At 46.0% G+C, this 19,874-nt stretch overlaps 1 protein-coding gene across 20 annotated transcripts in view; it reads left to right on the top strand.

Annotated features, from left to right (window-relative positions):
• FBRSL1 (fibrosin like 1) overlaps positions 1-19,874 on the top strand; it is a 506,715-nt gene that overhangs the window by 470,509 nt on the left and 16,332 nt on the right. For 10 of the 20 annotated variants that reach the window (XM_059863639.1, XM_059863647.1, XM_059863642.1 and 7 more), the window contains 5 exons: positions 8,475-8,871; positions 10,467-10,720; positions 15,023-15,258; positions 17,336-17,386; positions 18,319-18,414. In XM_059863639.1, coding sequence (XP_059719622.1) covers positions 8,475-8,871; positions 10,467-10,720; positions 15,023-15,258; positions 17,336-17,386; positions 18,319-18,414 — 1,034 coding nt within the window. Of the gene's footprint in view, positions 1-8,474; positions 8,872-10,466; positions 10,721-14,770; positions 15,259-17,335; positions 17,387-18,318; positions 18,415-19,874 lie in introns of all 20 variants that reach the window. The other 10 variants (XM_059863638.1, XM_059863652.1, XM_059863635.1 and 7 more) reach the window with 6 other exon arrangements.

Here is a 19,874-nt window from a genome sequence, read left to right as displayed (position 1 = left end):
TTTTCCTGTGGTGCCTGATCTGGTGCATTTTTCCATGCCAGCAGGAAGGGGAAGCAGGGAGGCAGGGGCTGAAGGGTAAGGTATGAACTCGTCTTGATCAGCTCTGAGGTGTGGGTCCATCACCACTTAATTGGCTGCCAATAGCTCCCGAATGAAGGATGATGGATGGGGCTCCAGGGCTGTGGGAGGGGGCCAGCCTGTCAGAAGCAGGGATGCTCAGAAAAACACATCTCACCTGGAAAGGACAGCGAGCCAAGAGCCTGAGCACGGACAGTTCTTTCCTTGCCTCAGGACAGGCATCAGTTGTCTTCCAAGGCAGAGATGGGGATTTCTGTGACCCTGCATATGCTTGGCTGGTTAGGACAATCATCTGTTCCCAGCAGAGATGATCTGGTTTTTCAGAATGTTCTTTCTTGCCTTTTTCTGGTTTTGGTTAGCAAGTGTGCTTTCTCAGCCAGACGTTGACTTAACTTCTCCAGGCTGGAAGATGCGAAAGGTCACTGACGCTCCTCCGGAACAGTCTCACTTTCTGATTTTACTTTAAATCATTCTTTGGGAGCTTGGAGCTCTCTGATGTCATTTAAAAAAAAGAATCAAAACCTTCATAAGACTGTGCAGATGAAACAAAATTGTTGTCTTAGCCCACACAGGGTATTATGCAGCCTGGCAGATCCCTTCCTTGTAGCAATAAGAAAAGGATTTGGCATTTAACCTCTTGAAATTAAACCAGAGTGTGAACTTCAATAGTTCAATCTTATCAGGGCTTTGCTAGAATAACAAATTGTGAAAAAATGTAATCATGTCTCCAATGTGACCTTGGCAGATCTGCCTCTGTGATGTGAGAGATTAGGTAACTCTAAGCAGATGTCTGTTTATTTTGAAAATAATAGTTATAAAATCTTTCTTTTCCCAGTTTGTTTGCACTGCCTGTGAAGGATATGACAGAGAGAATTGTGGTCTGCATGGAGCTCTGTGTTACAGGCTGCTCTATTATGCTGAGCAGTAATTGCTCTTGGAGGTTTGAGTTATCGATCTATTGGTGGGGGTTCAATTTCAGTGTAAAGACCTGTGTTCATGATTTAATTGGAGTGATTAATAACTCACTCACAGGCTGGATGGGAATCGATATGGATTTCAAACAGCAAAAGTAGTACATTTTCTCTGGTAATGTAGTAGTTGATGGTTTATTATTTGCCCTTGTTTGCCTAATTAAAATCAAAACATTCCTTGGTTTATAACAGTTCTGTCTGTTAAAAAGCTTACAGCTGGAGTTGAGGATGTGTGCTTGCTTGCTTTGATATTGGGGAATGTCTTTCTAAATAACTTATTTGCCTTGTTGCTTGTCTGTCACTCAGATTAGGTGTACAAGAGGCCATTACACATTAAAAACTGAACAAGACAAACACACCTTTAGTATACAACTACAAGAAGCTTTAGTAATGTTTTCTGGCCAGAGAAGTAGAGTGGCTCCTACATCACTGGTTTGTAGGCATTCAGCATCTGTTTAGGAGCATTGCTGAAGAGATTTAACCCATTTGATCCAGCATTATAGCCCTGGATTAAAAAGCCTGTATGAAACTTTCAATCTCATTACAACGCCAGCATCCACAGTAGGTGATTTAGCTGCAAATCCAGTTCCAGCTTTGCGTTGAGATATTGCCAGAAGCAGCATTGCTAGGAAAATGCAGTGTGACTTACTTTGGGGGGATTTGAATGGTGATCCTTCTTCTTTATGCTGTGGCCCCAATCCTTGTGTTTGGCACCCATTTTCATTCAGCTCCTGCAGCTTTGGTGTGTCATCATGCATGCTTACAGCTAACATGCCTCGATAGAGCATGGAAAGCTCCCAAATCTCTAGGAATAAAACATCCCATTAAAGAACCACAGAGCAGCAAATAGGCATCAAGTCCATAGATCTTATTGCTGGGCTCCTCAGTTTCTGCAGGAGGGGGTGAAAGCTTTCTGTGCTTCAAGCTTTCTCAACAAAGGCTCTTATCTACAGAGCTGGGTGAGGAAAACGTGCAGTGTGGTGTGTTTGAATTTTCTTTTTGATTTGTAGAGTCCAGTAAGCTTTCTGGTGGATGGCAGATTCCTATGTTCAAATAAATTCTAGTGATGGCAGACCTTTTCTTATTGATTAACACTCACAAACATCTTGGTATATATTTGAGCCACTGAAACTGAAAACACTGATCTGGATGGAAGTGTTTTAATTTTAAATAAGTATTCTTTAAGGAATCTTTCCTACCAGTTCTGAAAGAATCAAAGTAAATGCAAATTTGCCATGCTTGAGGTTTTGGTTGTGGGAGAAACTTTAATTATACTGAGAGTGGGGGACTGCAAAGCCCTTGAGGTGGTTGGGGTACCCTGAAGCCCTTGGGTTTCATCAGCATTGGGCGCTGGTGCCCCAGAGCTGGCTCTGGGGAGTGCCCACTGGATGTGTCCTTGTGGGTGCAGGAGAGAGGAACTCTCTGTCCAGCTGTGCCCCTAATGTGGAAATCAAGGAGCACATCAGCCCTTCGTTCCTGGGAGTTGCTGGCTCTGTGATAAAAATGAGAGGTGCTTTCTGTATCGTGACATGATGAAAATGACTCGAAAGATATTTCACTTTTTAAACTTGGGCACTTCGGGAGGGAGGGTGGGGGAAGATACCCTTGGAAGTTAATTCTGAGGACCAAGCTGACAGCTTTTTGCCACTGTTGCTTTCTTTTAGGTTGAAAAGCTGAAGGCTTGTTACAGCCCCAGCATACAGCAATCTAGCAGGTTAAATGACTTGGGCAACACAGTTTATTAAAACTGGCAAGTGCTCGCTCCAGTTCTCTTCCTGATAGTCAGGGCTGCCTGGGAGAGTAATTGATAGTGGCAGCTGTTGGGAGGGTGTTTCAGATTGCAGCGGGCGATGTGCCTTGACAGACAGCTCTGTACAAATGAACTGAGTGATGGGGGACGAGCCCAGGCCGGCTGGAAGAGCTCCCCACTTGGTCTTGGGAATGCTGTGGGAGCCACTCCGGGAACAAAGGCCAGCTCTTCAACACATGGGTTCAGAGCCGGGCACAGGGGCTTGTGCTCACACTCAGTTTGCTTCTCTCTGTGAGAAAACACTGTAATTTTTTGTGGAAAATCCACCAGGAGCCCATGATGTTCAGAGGAGCCCATGGCACCAGGAGAACATTGTTTTGACACAGCCTAGTGTGTAGTACTGCTGTTGTGATGGAAACTTGGCCTTTGCTTCTCAGTAATGTTAAAAATCATCGTGTTGCACACCATGGACCCTTCCAGACAGTAGTTTTATGTGCAAGTCCCGTGTCTTTATGTCTTATCTTGAGCTGATTTGCATTAGAATAGGTGGAGGAACTCTGTGCTCCTTTGTTGGGGAGCTTCTGTGCTGTAGTTCTGCTTGCCTTACCTTTGCAAACAGCCTAATCGCTTAAAGCCTTAAGTAGTGCTACTCTCCTAAAATGCAATGAAAAAGCCATTTATATAAAAGCAAAAGCCATCTAGGGATAAAGAATTAGCACTTAAATATTGATTTTCACTTGTAAGCACTCTACCAGCATCAGTGTTATCATTGTCAAAGCAAAATGCTTTATTCTGTCTTTTGCTTATTATATGTTCCATATCCACAACACATTATGCAGCAGCCTAAAAGTTCAATTTAAAATATTTTTTTAAAAAAACCCAAAAACCACAAAAAGTTTACTGACGTTTATTTAGTTATTTCTTTGTTTTGACCTCCTACTGAAAAATGCTGCTCTTCTTTACTCTTTCCCCTTGCTGGTGTTTCAAAACTCTTCTCTGGGACTCATCAGCTCACTCTGAAATTCTCAGCTTCTTGCCATGTGTAATTCCTGTGGTGCTGCTTTTCTTGCTGGAATATGGAGCAGGGTTCACCATAGCCAGTCTGGCCTGTGTCTGTTTTCAAGGATATGTACAGGGCGGATAGATGGGCTACAGATGGTGGTTGTTGTGTTTCTTGGGAAATTGCCATTGGTAAAGATGTCATTGATGGATGTAGGAGAGGAATTTCTTTCTCACATCACCCCATCACCCTTGCTGTTTGAATGCAACAAGGGAGACTGCAGAGGGAGGCTGCAGAAAGACGTCTGAATGACTCCACTTTTCTTTTTTTCAAGAGACAAAGGAAAGGCGTGCAAGCAAGATTAGATTATTTCCAATCACATTGTACGTGTGTTGACAGTCCCCTTTCAGCAGCAACCAGCAGCTTGCAAAGAGCAAGAGGCAGGGCTGGAACTGCTGTTGCCCTAAGTACTGTTTGTATAACACAGTAACTGCTTATTGGAGTTCTCAAAGCAGCCTTTACATGTTTAATCCCTTGCACTTGAGCTACTCTTAATCAGCTTGAAAGCAAATTCCTGTAGCAGAAAGGTTTAATTTGTGTCTGGGACTTTCTGTATTGTGCCTAGGGTGCAGTGCTGTGTAGTTACACACTGGCAGGCATGTCACCCTCTGCAGCCTTGGGGATGGGCAGAGTTACTCCAGCCTCAGATGGTTATTCCAGCCTCAGATCCAGAATTCAGGGTATTTTCGGATGGGGTCTTGGCTGATGGTCCCTCAGCTTTGGGTAACTCCTCCTGAAGCACACTTTATACAGTAATTTAAGCTGTTGGTGACTTCGGGGTTTCCCTGAAACTTCACCTCCAGTTTCTGCAGATTTACACAGCAGGAGCTAAAGCTCTCTGTGCTTTTAAAAATTGTTACGTTTTCTTTTTTACCGGTTGAAGTTGGAATTGGATGTAGCCCAAGACGAGGGGAGGTTAACCTTTTGCAACACTCCAAATGAACAAATTAGTCGATCAGGGAGGCAAGAATTACTAATCCCAGGTTGTTGGGGTTTTTTTCTTGTTAGAGCAGTCCCAGCCTTTTCTTCCCTGTCTCTCACACTCATCATTCATCCCTGTGAGATCGAGACGTGTTTCACTGTCTGTTCATTTAAGAAAACCTCTCAATGGAAGAAGTCCAAGGTGTTTGGTTAGAAAACAAACAAAAGTTGGCATGCTCAGAAGGGGTAGTGCTGTGCACGGTGGAGAGTGGCAGATGTGATCCAGCCTTCCCATAGCATGGCTGGAACATGAATCATTACAAATGTCAGATTTCCTGTGAAGGGACAAGCTGAACTGACATGCGTTCAGGTTTAATTAAGGTTGAATTATTGGAGCTGACTGTCAAGTCTTAGGCAAATTGGCTCAGCCTGTTATCATTAAGCATGAAAATTACTCTAGGACTTGGTAAAAATAAACACATTTTTGCCTCTAGAACATTGTGGTGTGGTCGGGTGGGTCTGTGTTTTTGTTGGGGCAGTTGTGCTCAGCTCCCTGGGTCCATCTGCTCAGGAGGGCTGGATTAGCAGGCCAAGAACAGAAATTTCTGAAAGGATCTCAATGCAACCTGATCCAGCTTGCACAAAAGGGAGTATTTGGTTGCTTTCCTTGGGATGTTTCCATATGTGAGCAGCAGTCAGCCTGGTCAGAGCTTGGGCATGCAGGAGTGTAGTTCTCTTAGGGGGGATATTCAAGTATCCTGCAGAGAAACTACAAAGTGCAAGATCCTGATCAGAATGGGCAACATCCCTCATGAAATCATTAACTTTCTGAGGAATTTCAGGAAGGATAGCTCAGAGACTTCCATGTGTGCATTGCAGCCATCAGGAGGAAAAATGACAAAGTCACCAAACACCAGGATTCTCCCCTTCCTGTGTATGGCTGAGAAGGCTTGGGGACTGCTCTCTCAGATGTTTTTCCCCTCTTGCCCTTGTATTCACATCACATCTTTCCCTTCTCAGTGCTTCTGCTTTTGTGCAACATGGCTGCAAAAGGAGAGAAGATACTCCCACTCGTGCCTGTAGCTTTTCTGGCGAGGGGGAAACTGGCATGTGGATATTTTCATTGCTGTCGAGAATGAAATGCAAAAACATTGTGGTACTGCATCCTGAGAGATGGAAGTTGGCAGCAGGAATTAGTTGTGTACCCCTGGTACTAACTAGCATAACCAGGCTTGGCTGGTCAATTCAGTCAGCAAGGGAGACTGAGCTTTTGCTTTGAGAAAATTGCAAATGAGAGCTAATGCTGAAACCACAGGGAATCAATAGTTGCACATAAAACTGGTCAAACAGCTGGTTTTAATGTGGGACTTTATTGATTTGTTTTGGATCTAATTGACTTTTTACTCAACTAACTTTGGTGGTGCCAGTGTGTTTTGAATATACACCATTAGTCTGCATTGCCTATAATTACACAATATGAAGTTTAACTCTGTAGGAGGAGGCCTGTTGGATGCAAAGAGCTAATGGGCTCTGAGGAAACCTATGCTCAGGAATGAAACCCAATTGCTTTTAATGGGTAGCTCCTGAAAAATAGTGGAATCTACAGCTGTGAGCACACTTGCTCCAAAATGCAGTGTGGGGAGCCCTGGCTTGACTAGGCAATGACAATTTTTCAACTGTTAGCAGTAAAAACTGAGGAAAATTTACAAACATATTATAAAAAATAATGGTGCGCAAAAGCATTGAGAATTTTACTTCAAAAATAAATTCTGAATAGCATTGGAACCAAGTCTAGCTACAGCACACAGCCAGGTTACCTGTGATGCATGAATTCATATTTGGTAAAGAAATTCAGTGAAATGAGAGGCTTGTATTTATTGTAGAGATTAATTTAGGATCTCCAGACATTGTGTCAAACCTGTAAAGATATATAAGGTGCTGGAAAGTACAGTGTTGATAGTACTTGCTGCCAGCCAAAACACTGGTGTTTGGAAAGGCTTCTGTTCCTGTTACTTGTGGGTTTGAGGCCCCAAGACCTCAAGACATTTTCAGCTGATAAATATAGTTCATATGTTTCCATTCATCCTCTTCTTGCATTCTGAATTTATTCATGTGCAGTGATGAGCTGAGTGACTGATGGCTGAGGGAAGTGGGGCAGTGGTGAGAGTGCAGGCAGAGCCAGAAGCAGTGTGGGAAGCTGCCTTTTATCTCAGGGAGGAGATGCCATCACCACGTGGGCATTGTGGGTACAGAGCATGAGCTGGTGTGCTGCAGGCTCTGATTCAGTGCTGTCCTCCTCCCACCTGATGCCAGCATGGTGGCACCACTCAGGCTGTGGAAGTGGCCTTGGGGCTCTGTCCTCGCAGGGTCAGAGCTGCTGCACGGCCAGAATTAGCTCATGGGGTGTGCTGTGTGTTATTTCCACACCCTCCTACATCAGGAACTGGCTCGGTCCTTTGATGAGACGGGAGAGTTTCAAAGGTGGAATTTGTTTGTGAGGGTGGTGGGAGCATGTTAATGAGTGTAGGTAGCATCTCCTGCGTGTCTGCAAGGCAGCGAAATGCCAGCAGCCCCCAGCACGTTTTGGTGGGTAACAAAAGTGTCTCCTGAAAGGCAGAGGTGCTGTGTGTGCACAGTGGGATGTGTGTGAAACACACCAATAACCTCGTAGCCCATGAAGAGCTTTTCTTGTAATTGTGGGTATGTGTGCACTTGAGGATACACAGAGGAGGGTGAAAAGGGAGTTGCAGTGGGAGTTGAATTGCTTTCATGTTGGTCTTTTCAGTTGTCTTCAACCTTTTGGATACTGCTTGATCTGAAATATCTCTTCTTTCCTCCCTTTTCCTTTCCAGCCTTTTAACTCTTTGGGATGCTTTGTTTAGCTTAATTATGAAAAATGGCAGGGTTTGGCACCACAGAATGAGTAATTCCACATGGAATTCTCTCTGTAGGTGCATTTTGCAAGGTTGCAGCATTCCTGATAGTTTCAGCATACTGAACATGCAGATGTTTGCTGTTTAGGGTGAGCAGAACTACACTGGGGTGCCCCCTGAACTTCTGACTGGATTTTTCCAGCGTTCTCTGTTCTGTTCTTCCGCACGAGTGTGTGGCCAGGGGACAGCAGCGTCACAGCTTCTCTGCAGAGCTGTCCCATCCTTGGTCACAGAGATTCCAGGTAGTCTCCATCCTAGAAAACAGGTAGGGTTATCATTAAGGATTGATGCTTGGGTCCTGGTGCATTGGAGCTAGAGGTGAGCCTCACTCCAATGTGGGTTACCTTGAAAGAGCATTGAGAAAATGAAATGTCTTAATGATGAGGCCTGTGTCACATGAACATGGAACTTAGATTGAGCAGGAAATACTGTAGCAGTAACTTGAGACATGTTCACACTCCTATTGTACATAACCTCGGGCCCCTGAAGAAGTCACAAAGCTGTGTGTTCTCTGTAGCATGCATTCATTTAACGACAGCTAAGTCTCTTGCACACATGCTGGAGGTGCTGTGGACCGGCCAGTCAAGGACAGCGGAAGGACAGACTCAAACACACATCCATCTTGTAGCAGCAGCGCTCCCACGGCGCTCCCACGAGCTGAAACATGACTTGTTTTTTCCCAGGCACACGTTCTACCAAGCACAGAGAGAAACACAAACCTTTCAGCACGCGCTTTGTTCTTTTTCTTGTCGCTCCACAAGGTCCCACCTTGAATGACAAGCCAGAAGCGAAAGCAGCCAATGTCCCAAAGGTGTCTGGGCTAGAGCGGAGCCGGGAGCTGAGCACCGACGTGCCCTTCGCCCTGCCCATCCCCAGCCCCCAGCCCGTCGCTGCCGTCGTCACCTCGACTTCCTCAGCGCCCACGTCAAGTGCCAGAGCGAGCCCCCTGCTGAAGAAGGAGCCAGTGATTTCAGCACCAGCACCACCCAGGCTCACGCCCCAGCCGCAGCCCCGGCCGCAGTCCCAGCCGCAGCCCCGGCCGCAGTCCCAGCCCCAGCTGATCCCTGAGCTGCGGAGCCAGCCCCCGAGCCACATCCCTCCGCCTCTCAACTACCAAGTGCATCACCAGGTGGCCCACAACGGACTCAACAACATCAGGTCAGGAGGGGGAAGGGATGCTCACGTCATCTTCAGGCTGCCGCAGGGCTAAAGCCTGTTTCCAGTGGGTAGAAATTGCTGGGAGGCAAGGTGAGCGCTCACCTGGGGCGAGGTGGTCCGAGCTTTGGGTGTTGGACTTCACGGGCTGACTCCAGGCTGGCTTTTCCAGCTGTGGTGGATCAGTGCATTTGAATATTGCAGTGCATTTGCAATTTGAATTTGAGGGATAAATGCACACCTTCTGGAGAAAGGCACGTGTTCCTTTCAGTCCAGTTTCAAGTAAGATTTTGCATGGTCTTGTCTGAGCTGGCTAGTTCTCGACTCAGAAATTTAAGGTGGTTTGAGCTTAAGCAACACCTTTGTTCCATATTCAGAAGTACTTCCATTGCTCATGGTTCTCAGGTTTTTTGGCTCACCAGCATGAAAAGAGGGATATCTGTCTTGGACTCTGATCCTTGTGGGTCACTTCCAGATCAGAATATCCTGTGATCTGTATTGGAAAATGCTGTGTCCCTGGAGACCAGGGCTCCCTTGTGGGCTGAAAAATCTGCTTCAATCTGACATGTTCAGATCTTGCAGGAGCCTTAGCTCTGCTGTTTAAATTGCCTCCATCCAGTCAGGAGGGTGGGTGAAAATGGTATGGATAAAATGTTTCTAGAGAAAAGAGTTTAGTCAGTCAACTGGAACCTGTATAGTCTTTTTGCTGGTACAGAAAACATGCCTTGCCTCCCAAGCAAGAGCTAGACTAGTTTAAACAAGATGAGAAAACTGATTTAAAGCATATTATTTGACTGCACAAAGGTCAGAATATGAATACAGAGAGCTGCCATTAATGTGTATTTCACAGTATCCTGCATACTTAAGCTCTATTGTGGTTTTACCTTGTAAATGCCACCATGGTATAAATGGTGAATAATATTTCAAGCTATTCAAGATCTCTCTGAGGTTTAGCTTGCAACAGATATTCAGTATTGTGGGAATTACACAACTAATAACTGCAGTGATAGTGTGTTTCCGCCCACAAAATTTAGATCATTTGCAATGGAGTAATAACAATAGAAGAAGATGTAAATTACAAATTACTATGAGAAAAATTATTAACATGGTGTGCATTTGCATGCTTGTGTGACTACAAGTGCACAGCACGTGTGCAGCAGATCCAGCAGGGCCCCAGTCACTCGTGCTGTGCAGCTCTGCACACCCAGAGCAGCAGAAAAAGGAATTGGTGTCACTGTGTCCTCTGGTCACAGGGATCCACATGGACACTGCAAGGTCATCAGAGGCTCCATAAAGGTGCACAATCCAGCTGCCTCTGTGGCCCTCGTCAGTACTTAGAGATAGCTCTGAGGATTGCAGCACTGGAGGAGATGTCCCTCCAGAGAGCCCAGGGCCCGTTCTGCCCTGTTGGAGACGTTCATTAAGAATCACTATCTCCACTGCCATTAAGACCAGCAAAAGCATGAGCCTGGGGAGATCAGTGTTCCATAGTTGTGTTGTTTCTGGTAGTGTATTTCTTGCACTGTTCCAGTCCTGTATTGTAACACGCTCTTTGTCTGTCTGTCTGTCTCCCCTCCCTCCCATCTCTCTCTCTGCAGCCGGAGCAGCAGTGCTAGCAGTGCAACGAGCATCAGCCTCCCGAAGCACCTGCCCCTGTCTCCCCAGATCCCAGCACACCATTCCTCCGGCCCAGCTCTGCCCCTCTCCATCTCTAATCTTGCTACCTCGCACTTCTCTCTCAGATCGCAGGCCCAGCACCAGCACCATCCGGCCATGTTCGCCACCCCTCCCACGCTGCCACCTCCACCAGCGCTACCCACCAACAGCCTCGTGATACCAGGGCACCCCGCGGGTAGGTGCCTCCTCCTCCAGGGCTAACCGGCCGTGCATGCTCTGCAGGGTGTTGAGACGTGGGCTGGCTGGTGGGCAGGTGAAATCCCTTGGCACAGACCCCTCAGTGTGTGCTGGAACTGAGACAATGCTCGTGAAACAGGTGGGAGACCTTGACGTGCTTTACCAGATGAGAGACTGTAGGCACATCACTTCCTATAGGAAGTCTTCAAAGCAAATGCTTCAAAAAAAGAAAAAAAGTCCTGTTCAGGGCATGAGTTGTCCAGTGTGGCATTCCACATCATCAGACATTTTTTAGATTAACAGAGAAGTGGTGCACGGTTTGCCATTCTCCCCTTCTCTCTCCCCTCTCCAAAGAAAGCTGCTGGTGTTAGAGCTGTTGAGAAAATACTGTTTCTACAATTGTTCTAACCAAGCACTTGAATGTCACTGAATCCCCTGCCTGATCCTTCGACCAGCAGCACATCCTGCTGGCAGAGCAGGATCCTCTGCCTGCAGCAGCACAACTGCTCTGTGCCCATGGCTCCCTGGCCTTTCAGTCTGTCAGAGACAGCTCAGCTGACAAGCTCTGCTGTTCTACTCTCACTATCTTTGCATCCTTTTAAAAAGTTTCCTTTGTTCATCCTGGCCCCCGTTCTATTGTCACTTCTGCCCTAAATGCCCTGTTTATAGCTTATCCATTAGCCTACAGCTGTCCCTGGAAGAGACCCTGGCAGCTGGAGACTTCCCAGCAACTTTCACTTGCTGGGGCCTCCTTTTGATCTGGCATTTGAATCCACAACTAACTCAGCAGGGATTAAACAGGACAAGCATTTTGCAAAAAACACACTCTCTGTTTCCTATGAAGTCAGTTAAAGGAATAAGGAAATGACAGATTTGCTGTGGAAAAATCTGATGGTCTTCCATCCCCCTTTTTTGCTTCCAGGAGCTAAATAATGTCTCATTATTTATTACTGCTTCTCTGAGTGAAAAACACAAAAGTACGAATGGGTCCAAAGTGAGCTCTGAGAGCCATGATAGTGCTGTGGGTTCCCTGCCAGAGACAGGACCACATAGGCCAAGGCTGGCAGCTGTCACAAGCCCTGGCACCATCTAGAATTTCAGCCACATGGCTGGGAAGATGTTGGCAGCACTGTGGGAGACCTATTCATTGCTTCCCCTGTTTAAGGCGAAGCACTACTGTGATGGAGACTTTGAAAGCATAGCTGAAGGAAATAGCAGAGCTCTCACTAAAAGCATGATATTGCAGTCACTGAAAGCAAGTATGTTTTCACCATTAACTTCAGGAGATGCAAGATCAAGTGACCTATTCACATTCAGCAGCTTGCCAGGAAACAGTAACAGTCTTGCTCCTACTAAAAGGATTTCTCCTGCAATTTAAGTAGGAGAAGCTGAAGTTAGTGGAGGGAAAGGTCTGGGTGTCTAACCCTGCAGACAGTGAAATGCCTCTTGTCTGCACTATATGAAATGCCTGCAAAATGGCACATCATAAAATCAATACAGAGTGCTGCAGAGCCAGGAGCTTCTGTTGTCATACACATAAAACTTCCTTAAAAGCAAACAATATTGCTGAGCAGCCCTGAAGAGTGAGACAAGAATGCACTTCTGGTGGCATTTCTTCCTTTTGAAACCTAAAGCTAATAGAAGTAACTTAGGAGCAGCCCTTGCTGGGCTTCTGCTGTCTGCTCAAGGGCTGCCCTGATGTGGGGTACCCAGAGGAAACAGTCGTCTGTGTCTCTCCTCTCCTGAAGGTGAGGGCACCATGAGCAGGAGTGACATTTTGTGCCTTGCCCAGCTCGTGTGTGCACACAGGACAGTGGTGGCAGGTCCCAGGGGCTGCTCAGCGCCCTGCCCCTGGTTGTGTCACTGTGTGACTGGACCTGACATCACTGGCAGGCACAAGAACTTAGTTCTGATCCAGACATTGCTCAGAGCCCCTCACAGAGCTGGCTATTCCTTTGCAATTCCATCCTTACTATGAAGCAGCCACTCCTCCAAGTGCCACTCAGCTTCTCCAAACATCTCCAGGCCTTTTCTTTTCCTGATGGAGGCCAAAGTTGTGGTAGAGGGCTATGGGCTGGAGCCAGCTGCAAATCTATCAGTCTGACTTCCAGTCTCTTAAAGAAATTGGATATCAGAGCACTTACAACTGCCAACTTGCTTTTATCTCTCCCTCCAGAAAAGTGGATTATCTTGATGCTAACAGAAGGATTCAGTTTCTTTAAGCCATGCCAGATTTAAAAGTGTAAACACACACACATGTGAAATCATGCTCATATTCTCTAAAGAGGTTAGGTTTTGGACCTAAGCGCTTTCAGCCCATAGTTTTTTTTTTTTCTTATTTGCTCAATCCAAGGAGAACCCATTACAGACTCTTTTGCTCCAGAGCCTTAGGCTTCGGTATCACAAATATATATACTTTCTGCTTTTGTATTAATTATTATATGGATTGTAGCAGTACATTTATTACTGAAAAGCAAATGACTTAGGCACCCAAAATTTGCTTTCAAATGTGACTTTCAATTGTAGGCTTCTAAGTGGTAGTAGAGACCTTGAAGTTCCCCATCAGAGTGCCTGTTTTTAAAGATCTTAACCATGTCACTTCAGAAAGTGATTGATTTAGACATTTCTAATGTTACTGTAAAAAATTGAAGTGAAAGAAATCCCTGCAGAACATGAAATAAAACTTTAAAGTGCAGGTGTTCTTTTGCCCCTTTATATTCAGAGCTGTAGTTTAAAGGGGTTGTTACAGTGAAAGAAGTGAATTCATGTAAATTCAGAAGCAAGTAGATCAGTCAGGACTGGGTGTGTGTCATCCACAGCTGGGGACCCAGTTGATATCCACTTAAAAAATATATGTAACATGTTGGATGCTAATCCCTGCTTGAAGTTCTTAAGCAAAGCCAGAGAGAGATTTAATTGTTATACCAGCAGACATTCTGGAGAAGTGGACATTGGTCCTTATTGTCTTCAGTGACATCATTTCTAAAGCACTGGTGTCTTCCCCTGCCCTAAACCAATTCACATTCAATGCAAGTTGCTGTTCCAGAGGAAGATGCTGAGAAGAGGCCGCATCATATGGTGGAACATTTTGTTTCAGCAGTCATTGCAACCTTGATGAGATCTTGAGCCACTTCAGTGTTTGTCCCCCTCCCCACTGATTCCTCCTCTGTATTTTCTCAGAGGAGAAAGCCCTGGAGGAAACGACAAGAAACAAGAATCACAGCCTGTTACAAATTGAGGAAAGGACTGCTTGCTATTTAAGATCTCAAAAAAACTGCTTACTGCAGAGAAGGCCTTGATGTATAGGACAGATGTTTCTGGTCACTGCGTGCATGTCCTGGGGCTGAGAAGGGGGGGATGACACAGGGATGGATGGCACAGGGATGGATGTCTGAGCAGGCAGTTTCCAGCCACCCAAACCCACAGTTATCTCACTGCACTGCAGATTTTACCAAAATTTTACCTGTGAAGTGCCTGTATGTCAGAGCTTAACACACATCAATTCACAGTGTGTGTGTGCCTCTGACTGTCACACACCCAGAGGATGAAGATCAGTACTGCTCATTTCAAAGTGAGCTGTTGGCCTCCAGAGCACTCCTCAGCACCTTGGTGGTGCAGGAAGGTGCAGCTCCCGTGAGTTTGGGGGGTGACCCCAGAGGTGAGGCTGCACCCCTGAGGTGTGCTCCCAGAGGTGAGGCTGGATCTCTGGGCTGTGCTCCCAGAGGTGAGGCTGGATCTCTGGGCTGTGCTCCCAGAGGTGAGGCTGGATCTCTGGGCTGTGCTCCCAGAGGTGAGGCTGGATCTCTGGGCTGTGCTCCCAGAGGTGAGGCTGGATCTCTGGGCTGTGCTCCCAGAGGTGAGGCTGGATCTCTGGGCTGTGCTCCCAGAGGTGAGGCTGGATCTCTGGGCTGTGCTCCCAGACACAGCTGGCTCAGCAGTGCCGGGGAGGAAGCCGGGCGGGCGCGGGCGGGCGGGCGGGCCGGGCGGAGTGCGAGCCCCGATGATGTTTTCTGCTGTGATGACTCATGGTGTTCTCTCTTGTCTTTAGATACCAGCCTGTTGATATCATTCAACCAACCAATCATGTATTGCCAGCCTCATTCGGGGATTCTGATTGGTACTTTGTCACAGGCATCTCTCTTACCTCCACCAATGAGTCCTCACGTAGAAAACCACCACAGCATGACCTGCAGAAACAGGGAATGCCAGGTGAATATTGACTCTTTCTCCTCCGTCTTTGTGGTACTCACAGGCCCACGGGCCTCTGTGTCTTTTTTTTTTCTCTCTCTCTCTCCTCTAGATCACGAACTGCTCAGGCAAGAGCTGAACAACCGGTTTTTGGTTCAGAGTTCGGACCGGGCCGCTGCCTCACTTGGCCCGGTGCCGCTGCTGAGAGCGGAGTTTCACCAGCACCAACACACGCATCAGCACCAACACACCCACCAGCACACATTCACTCCTTTTCCATCCAGCTTGCCCCAGACGCCGCTCATGCCGCCCTCTGCACCTCCCATGGTGCGTACCCCAGCCCAAAATGTGAGGATAAGTAGAGCAACTGGTCAAAAAGCCTAACCCACTCTTGTCAAACAAAACCCAGCCCTCTTCATTTCAGCCAGGGGTGCTGTCCCTGCCCTTCCCACCTGGAGGCCAGCACTCCCAAAGGGACCCCTTTCCACCCGGAGCCCCCACACCAAGCCTCCTGGTCCCCCCGTGCTGCTACCCATGAGCAGATACAGCACCCACGAGACAAGTCCAGAATCCCTTTATTTTCCTTTTTGTGTGTCCTGCTGTGTATTTCTATTCCCCCTTTCCCAGAGCCAGCTGCCTTGACACATCAAAAGATGACACCAACCAGGATGGGTGGCTTCCAGCCCCAAACACTCTCCACAGCTGCTGGGTGCAGGGCAGACCTTGCTGGCTTACCCAGAGCTCTCACCACAGTGATCTCATCTGATACCAGTTCTGTCCCTCTTCCTCCTAATACCTGATCTGTATTGATTCAGGCATTTTATTACTTGATTACATCAACAAGCACTAATTTGTGTGTGGCTGGTTCTGCTGGGAGATCCTCCTGGCCGTGTAATAAGCATTTGGTCATTGAATTTGCTTGTAACACAATGGGACTTTACTGCAGCTGTTACAAAATTGTTAGGGCTCTGCTACAAATGGATTTTGTCAGTACTTTGAAATGCACTCTCTCCCCATTTCTGGCAATTACTTTGTGAGATTGAAAGCACAAGATTGAGCTTTTTTCCCCCTCTCAGTTTCACACTGTGTCCAAAATGCAGAAACAACCCTGTTTAAGGCTAGCAAAAGCAGCCTTTGGGAAGAACTACCAAGGACTCAAGGAGCATAATGTTTCCCACTTTTCTTTCCCACTGCTGACTGCTCAATGACATTATTGGGTTGTAATCTGCTTAGCAGTGAGACAATTAAAAGCAATATCATCCACCCAAAATCCAGCCCCAGGTGTTTGCTCAGTGTACTTGTATGTAAACACCTTCCCTTCTTTGCTTGGTCTGTGTAAAACAATCCTGAATCTTTTCTCAGAAGTCTCCTGTGTTATTTAAGAACTGTGAAACCCAAGCTTGTGAACAGCTCCTTCTCCTCCCACCCATGCCCATTGATGACAGCCAACTTGCAAGGCTCTTTTGTTGTATTTCACTCACATCTTATATTCCACCAGATCAGGTCTGCTAATCCTAACACCAGAGAAGAGTGTTGAAATTACAGCTGCATGTGTTTGGTAATTTACGGTATTTACACTGGAGGGGACATGGCTCCAGTAATAACTGTAATTAATGAAATTACAAATCTACTCTCCTGCACATAAAGGAGTGTGAAACAGCAGCTGACTTGCCAAATAAGCAGCTTTTCCTGGGGTCCTACAGCTCCCTTCCCTGCCTTCCTTCCCATTCCCTCCTCCCCAGCAGAATGTACATACTGTTTAGAAATGCAACGTGTGTGTGCTTTGAGTTTTCTTCCAGGATGGTATAGGACAAACAGGGCACAGACTACAGACATGGAGGTGTTAAAACCCCATGCTGGAATGGAAAAAATTTACAGTCACCTTTTCTCTGGGGAACTCTCCCTTTTGCAGGGGAGGGCGAATATATCGAGATCCGTGTGTCTAAAGTAATTCAGCCCTTTCCCAAAGAATTTTGGTGCTTACAGGAACCCAGGAAACTGGGAATTGGAATTGCCTGCCCCAAAGTAGATGCTGGGGTCTAATGGAAAATGTTTCTTACCTGCTAGTCTGTGATCTAGTTCAGCAGATCCCAGTTGTGGACCTGGAGCTGAACTTCCCTGTGTTTCACTGAGCTGCAGTATCAGGACTGCTCTCTTCCCAGAGCAGCAGCCTGGTCATGCAGTGCCTGAGACAGGGTTCTGCAGTGAGCCTTGGCAGTGCCCAGCGTGGCCTGGGGGCTCCTCTGTGTTATCCTGGGGAAATCAGTCATCTCCCTGATGAGCGAGTATGGAATAACCAGTCAGTTCTGCTCTGTTAAACGCTTACACACGGGCCATGATTATTTGTCTGTGTTGAAATCCTGATGTGTCTGCTCCTGCCAAAACCAAACTCACCTGTTTCCTTTTTTTTCTCTTTTCTTTCCAGTTTGACAAGTACGCTCCCAAATTAGACAACCCTTACTTTCGACATTCCAACGTGAGTGCTTGCCTTCCTCCTTGGTCTCTTTGTTAATGGTTCTGCTTGCTCTTCTTTTGCTTGTTTTCAATTGATGAGTAGTGTTTTGATCCATTCATTTCTAAAGCTCTTTTTTCCGTCTTGATTTTTTATGTTTTTAAGGTACCAAGTTTTCTTTGGGCTTTTTTTTTTCCTTTATTTTGTTGTTGTTTTTTTTTTAATTCTCTGTCTCCTGCATTTTTGCTGCTGCGGCTCTGTATGGCTGTGCCTGGGATGGCAGGGAATGCGCAGGAATTGCTCAGTCAGTGGTCACTGCAGTACCTTTGCAGCTGGTGCTTCTCCCAGTGCAGCAGCCCGGAGTGCATGGCTCTTTCACAAGGTTTTGCTCAGGTCACAGGAGTAAGTCAGACTGGTGGTTTCTTCCTGGTGCTCCCCACTGCTCCAAAGCACTAAAAAAACTACACGTTCTGGGACTTGTAAAACTGCTGTGTGTGCTCAGGAGAGGCCTAAGCAAAATTTCACCCAGCCTACACAACTACAAGGTGGTGTGCATGTTGCCTGTGGTTAGAGTGCAGTGCAGCATCTTGTGGTTCCTTCTGCTTTAAAAATTAAAGCAGGTCACATTTCAAAACAGGATCGATTTGTTTGCAACAGCAGAAAAATGCAAAGTTAATGGAAAGTGAACATAAACCCCAAATTATGCTCTGTGCTTCCTGCAATAGTCCACAATTTTTAAAGGCACACTCATTCAGCACTATCTAGAAAATTTATCAGATGAGTGCATTTTTCAAGTTTTGGCTTTGCTCTTAAAAATTTTGAAAGCAAATTTATCGTGTATTTTCACTGTGGCACTTGTTCAGCACAGTACTATTTTTGTATGTGCCAGGCTTGGCACCTACCTCCATTATTGTTCAAGTCATCCTGTGACATAAGCATCTCTTTTTCTTTTGTAGTTCTTTCCAACCTATCCTCCAGCAATGCCTGGAATGCCACCCATGCTTCCACATTCAGGTCCCTTTGGGTCACTTCAGGGAGCATTTCAACCGAAGGTACAAACTTCTTCTTCTGAAGGCTTTGTTCTTTTGCTGGGAGAGAAACTGTGTTCAGAGTCTCGTCTCTGGTGATTTTGCAGCACATGATTTGAATAGCAGAAGTGCAGCACAGGGTTGGAAAGGATCACCCCGCAGAACTGTGAGCATCCTCTGCACAAAGCAGCCAACACTTTAGCAGAAATTTTCTCTTGGCACTGCAGATCCTTCCTTGGAAAGGATGTAGTGGCTCACTTGGGAGGTCTGCTGAAACTGGAGGAGAAGCATAAAGTGAAGTGCTTTATTTTGATTGAAATATTTACAGCTCATAATAGACCGATGAGTCCCAAATCATTTTATAAATCTAATGGTCTGAGATTGCAAAAGATAAACTATGTTTATTCCCAGAAAAAAACAAAGAGAATTTGACTGCACAAGTGTGGGAACAATAGGGAGAGACTGCTGGAAATGGGTAGAGCAATTTGAAGGAGCTGAATTTTTATTCCCAGCTCCAACACTGTCTGACCTTGGGCAAGTTGCTTAAACCTTCTGTTCCTCAGCTTCCTCATCTATAAAGTTATCTTGCAGTGGGTTTTATAAGGGTTGATTAATGCCTGCAAGCTTCTTTGAGATAATGTGTTTGAAAGGTGCACTGCAGCTGTAACATGTCATTACAACTAGCACTGATTGGCATTTGGAAATGTTGCCATGATAACCCCCATTTTTTGGCAAATTCTGTGGTGTGCACTGCTCTTTTTTTTTCCCTCCCAGACGTGTTATTTTTATTAACTATTTTTAAATGTATCAAAACCATTAAATCTCTCCAAACAAGAAATAATGGATTGTATCTATATAGCATTTGTTTGAAAATGGAGCACGTACTCCATTTGTAAGGTGACATGTTCAGCTTCCTCACATGCTGTGATTTTAGAGATTTCTTATCTTGAACTGCATTTCCATAGAACTCTGCTACTGTGTAAGAAGGCTTGAAGGAGCAGCACTGTAGCCAGGCCATTCCTGTTTGCATTTGGAAGGTGATTTCCACATCCACACCAGGCAGGTCTGAGGGATGTGCTTTCCCTCAGCAATGTCACTGATGTCAGTGGAAGTCAGTAGTTAGCAACTGCAAATAAGGCCTTTTGCAACCTTCCCCCTTAACCTAATGCTTTTAATGGAAGCCACATTATTTCCTCAGTGCCCATTGAATCCTTGACATTATTTTGTTTTAGGGGTACATTACAAATAGCAAAGTCTCTAAAATGGCTTTGTTCAGAGGCAGTTTTGTATGTGGTGGCTGCAGGCCTGGAGAAGGAGCAGTTCATGGAAGAAGAGGGAGCAAGAGGGACAGAACATGGCCATCCCTTGATGGACTTTGTCTGCCAGCGTTAATTTGTTGTTACTCTTGCAAGGGATGGCAGGGAGTCCCTACACACCCTGAGCAGTCAGGGTGTGAACTTGATTTTCCAAGAAAAGGAGCTGTA

The sequence above is a fragment of the Haemorhous mexicanus genome, chromosome 19, assembly GCF_027477595.1.
Source record: "Haemorhous mexicanus isolate bHaeMex1 chromosome 19, bHaeMex1.pri, whole genome shotgun sequence".
NCBI classification, from domain to species: Eukaryota; Metazoa; Chordata; class Aves; order Passeriformes; family Fringillidae; genus Haemorhous; species Haemorhous mexicanus.
This window is presented reverse-complemented; position numbering and strand designations above follow the sequence as displayed.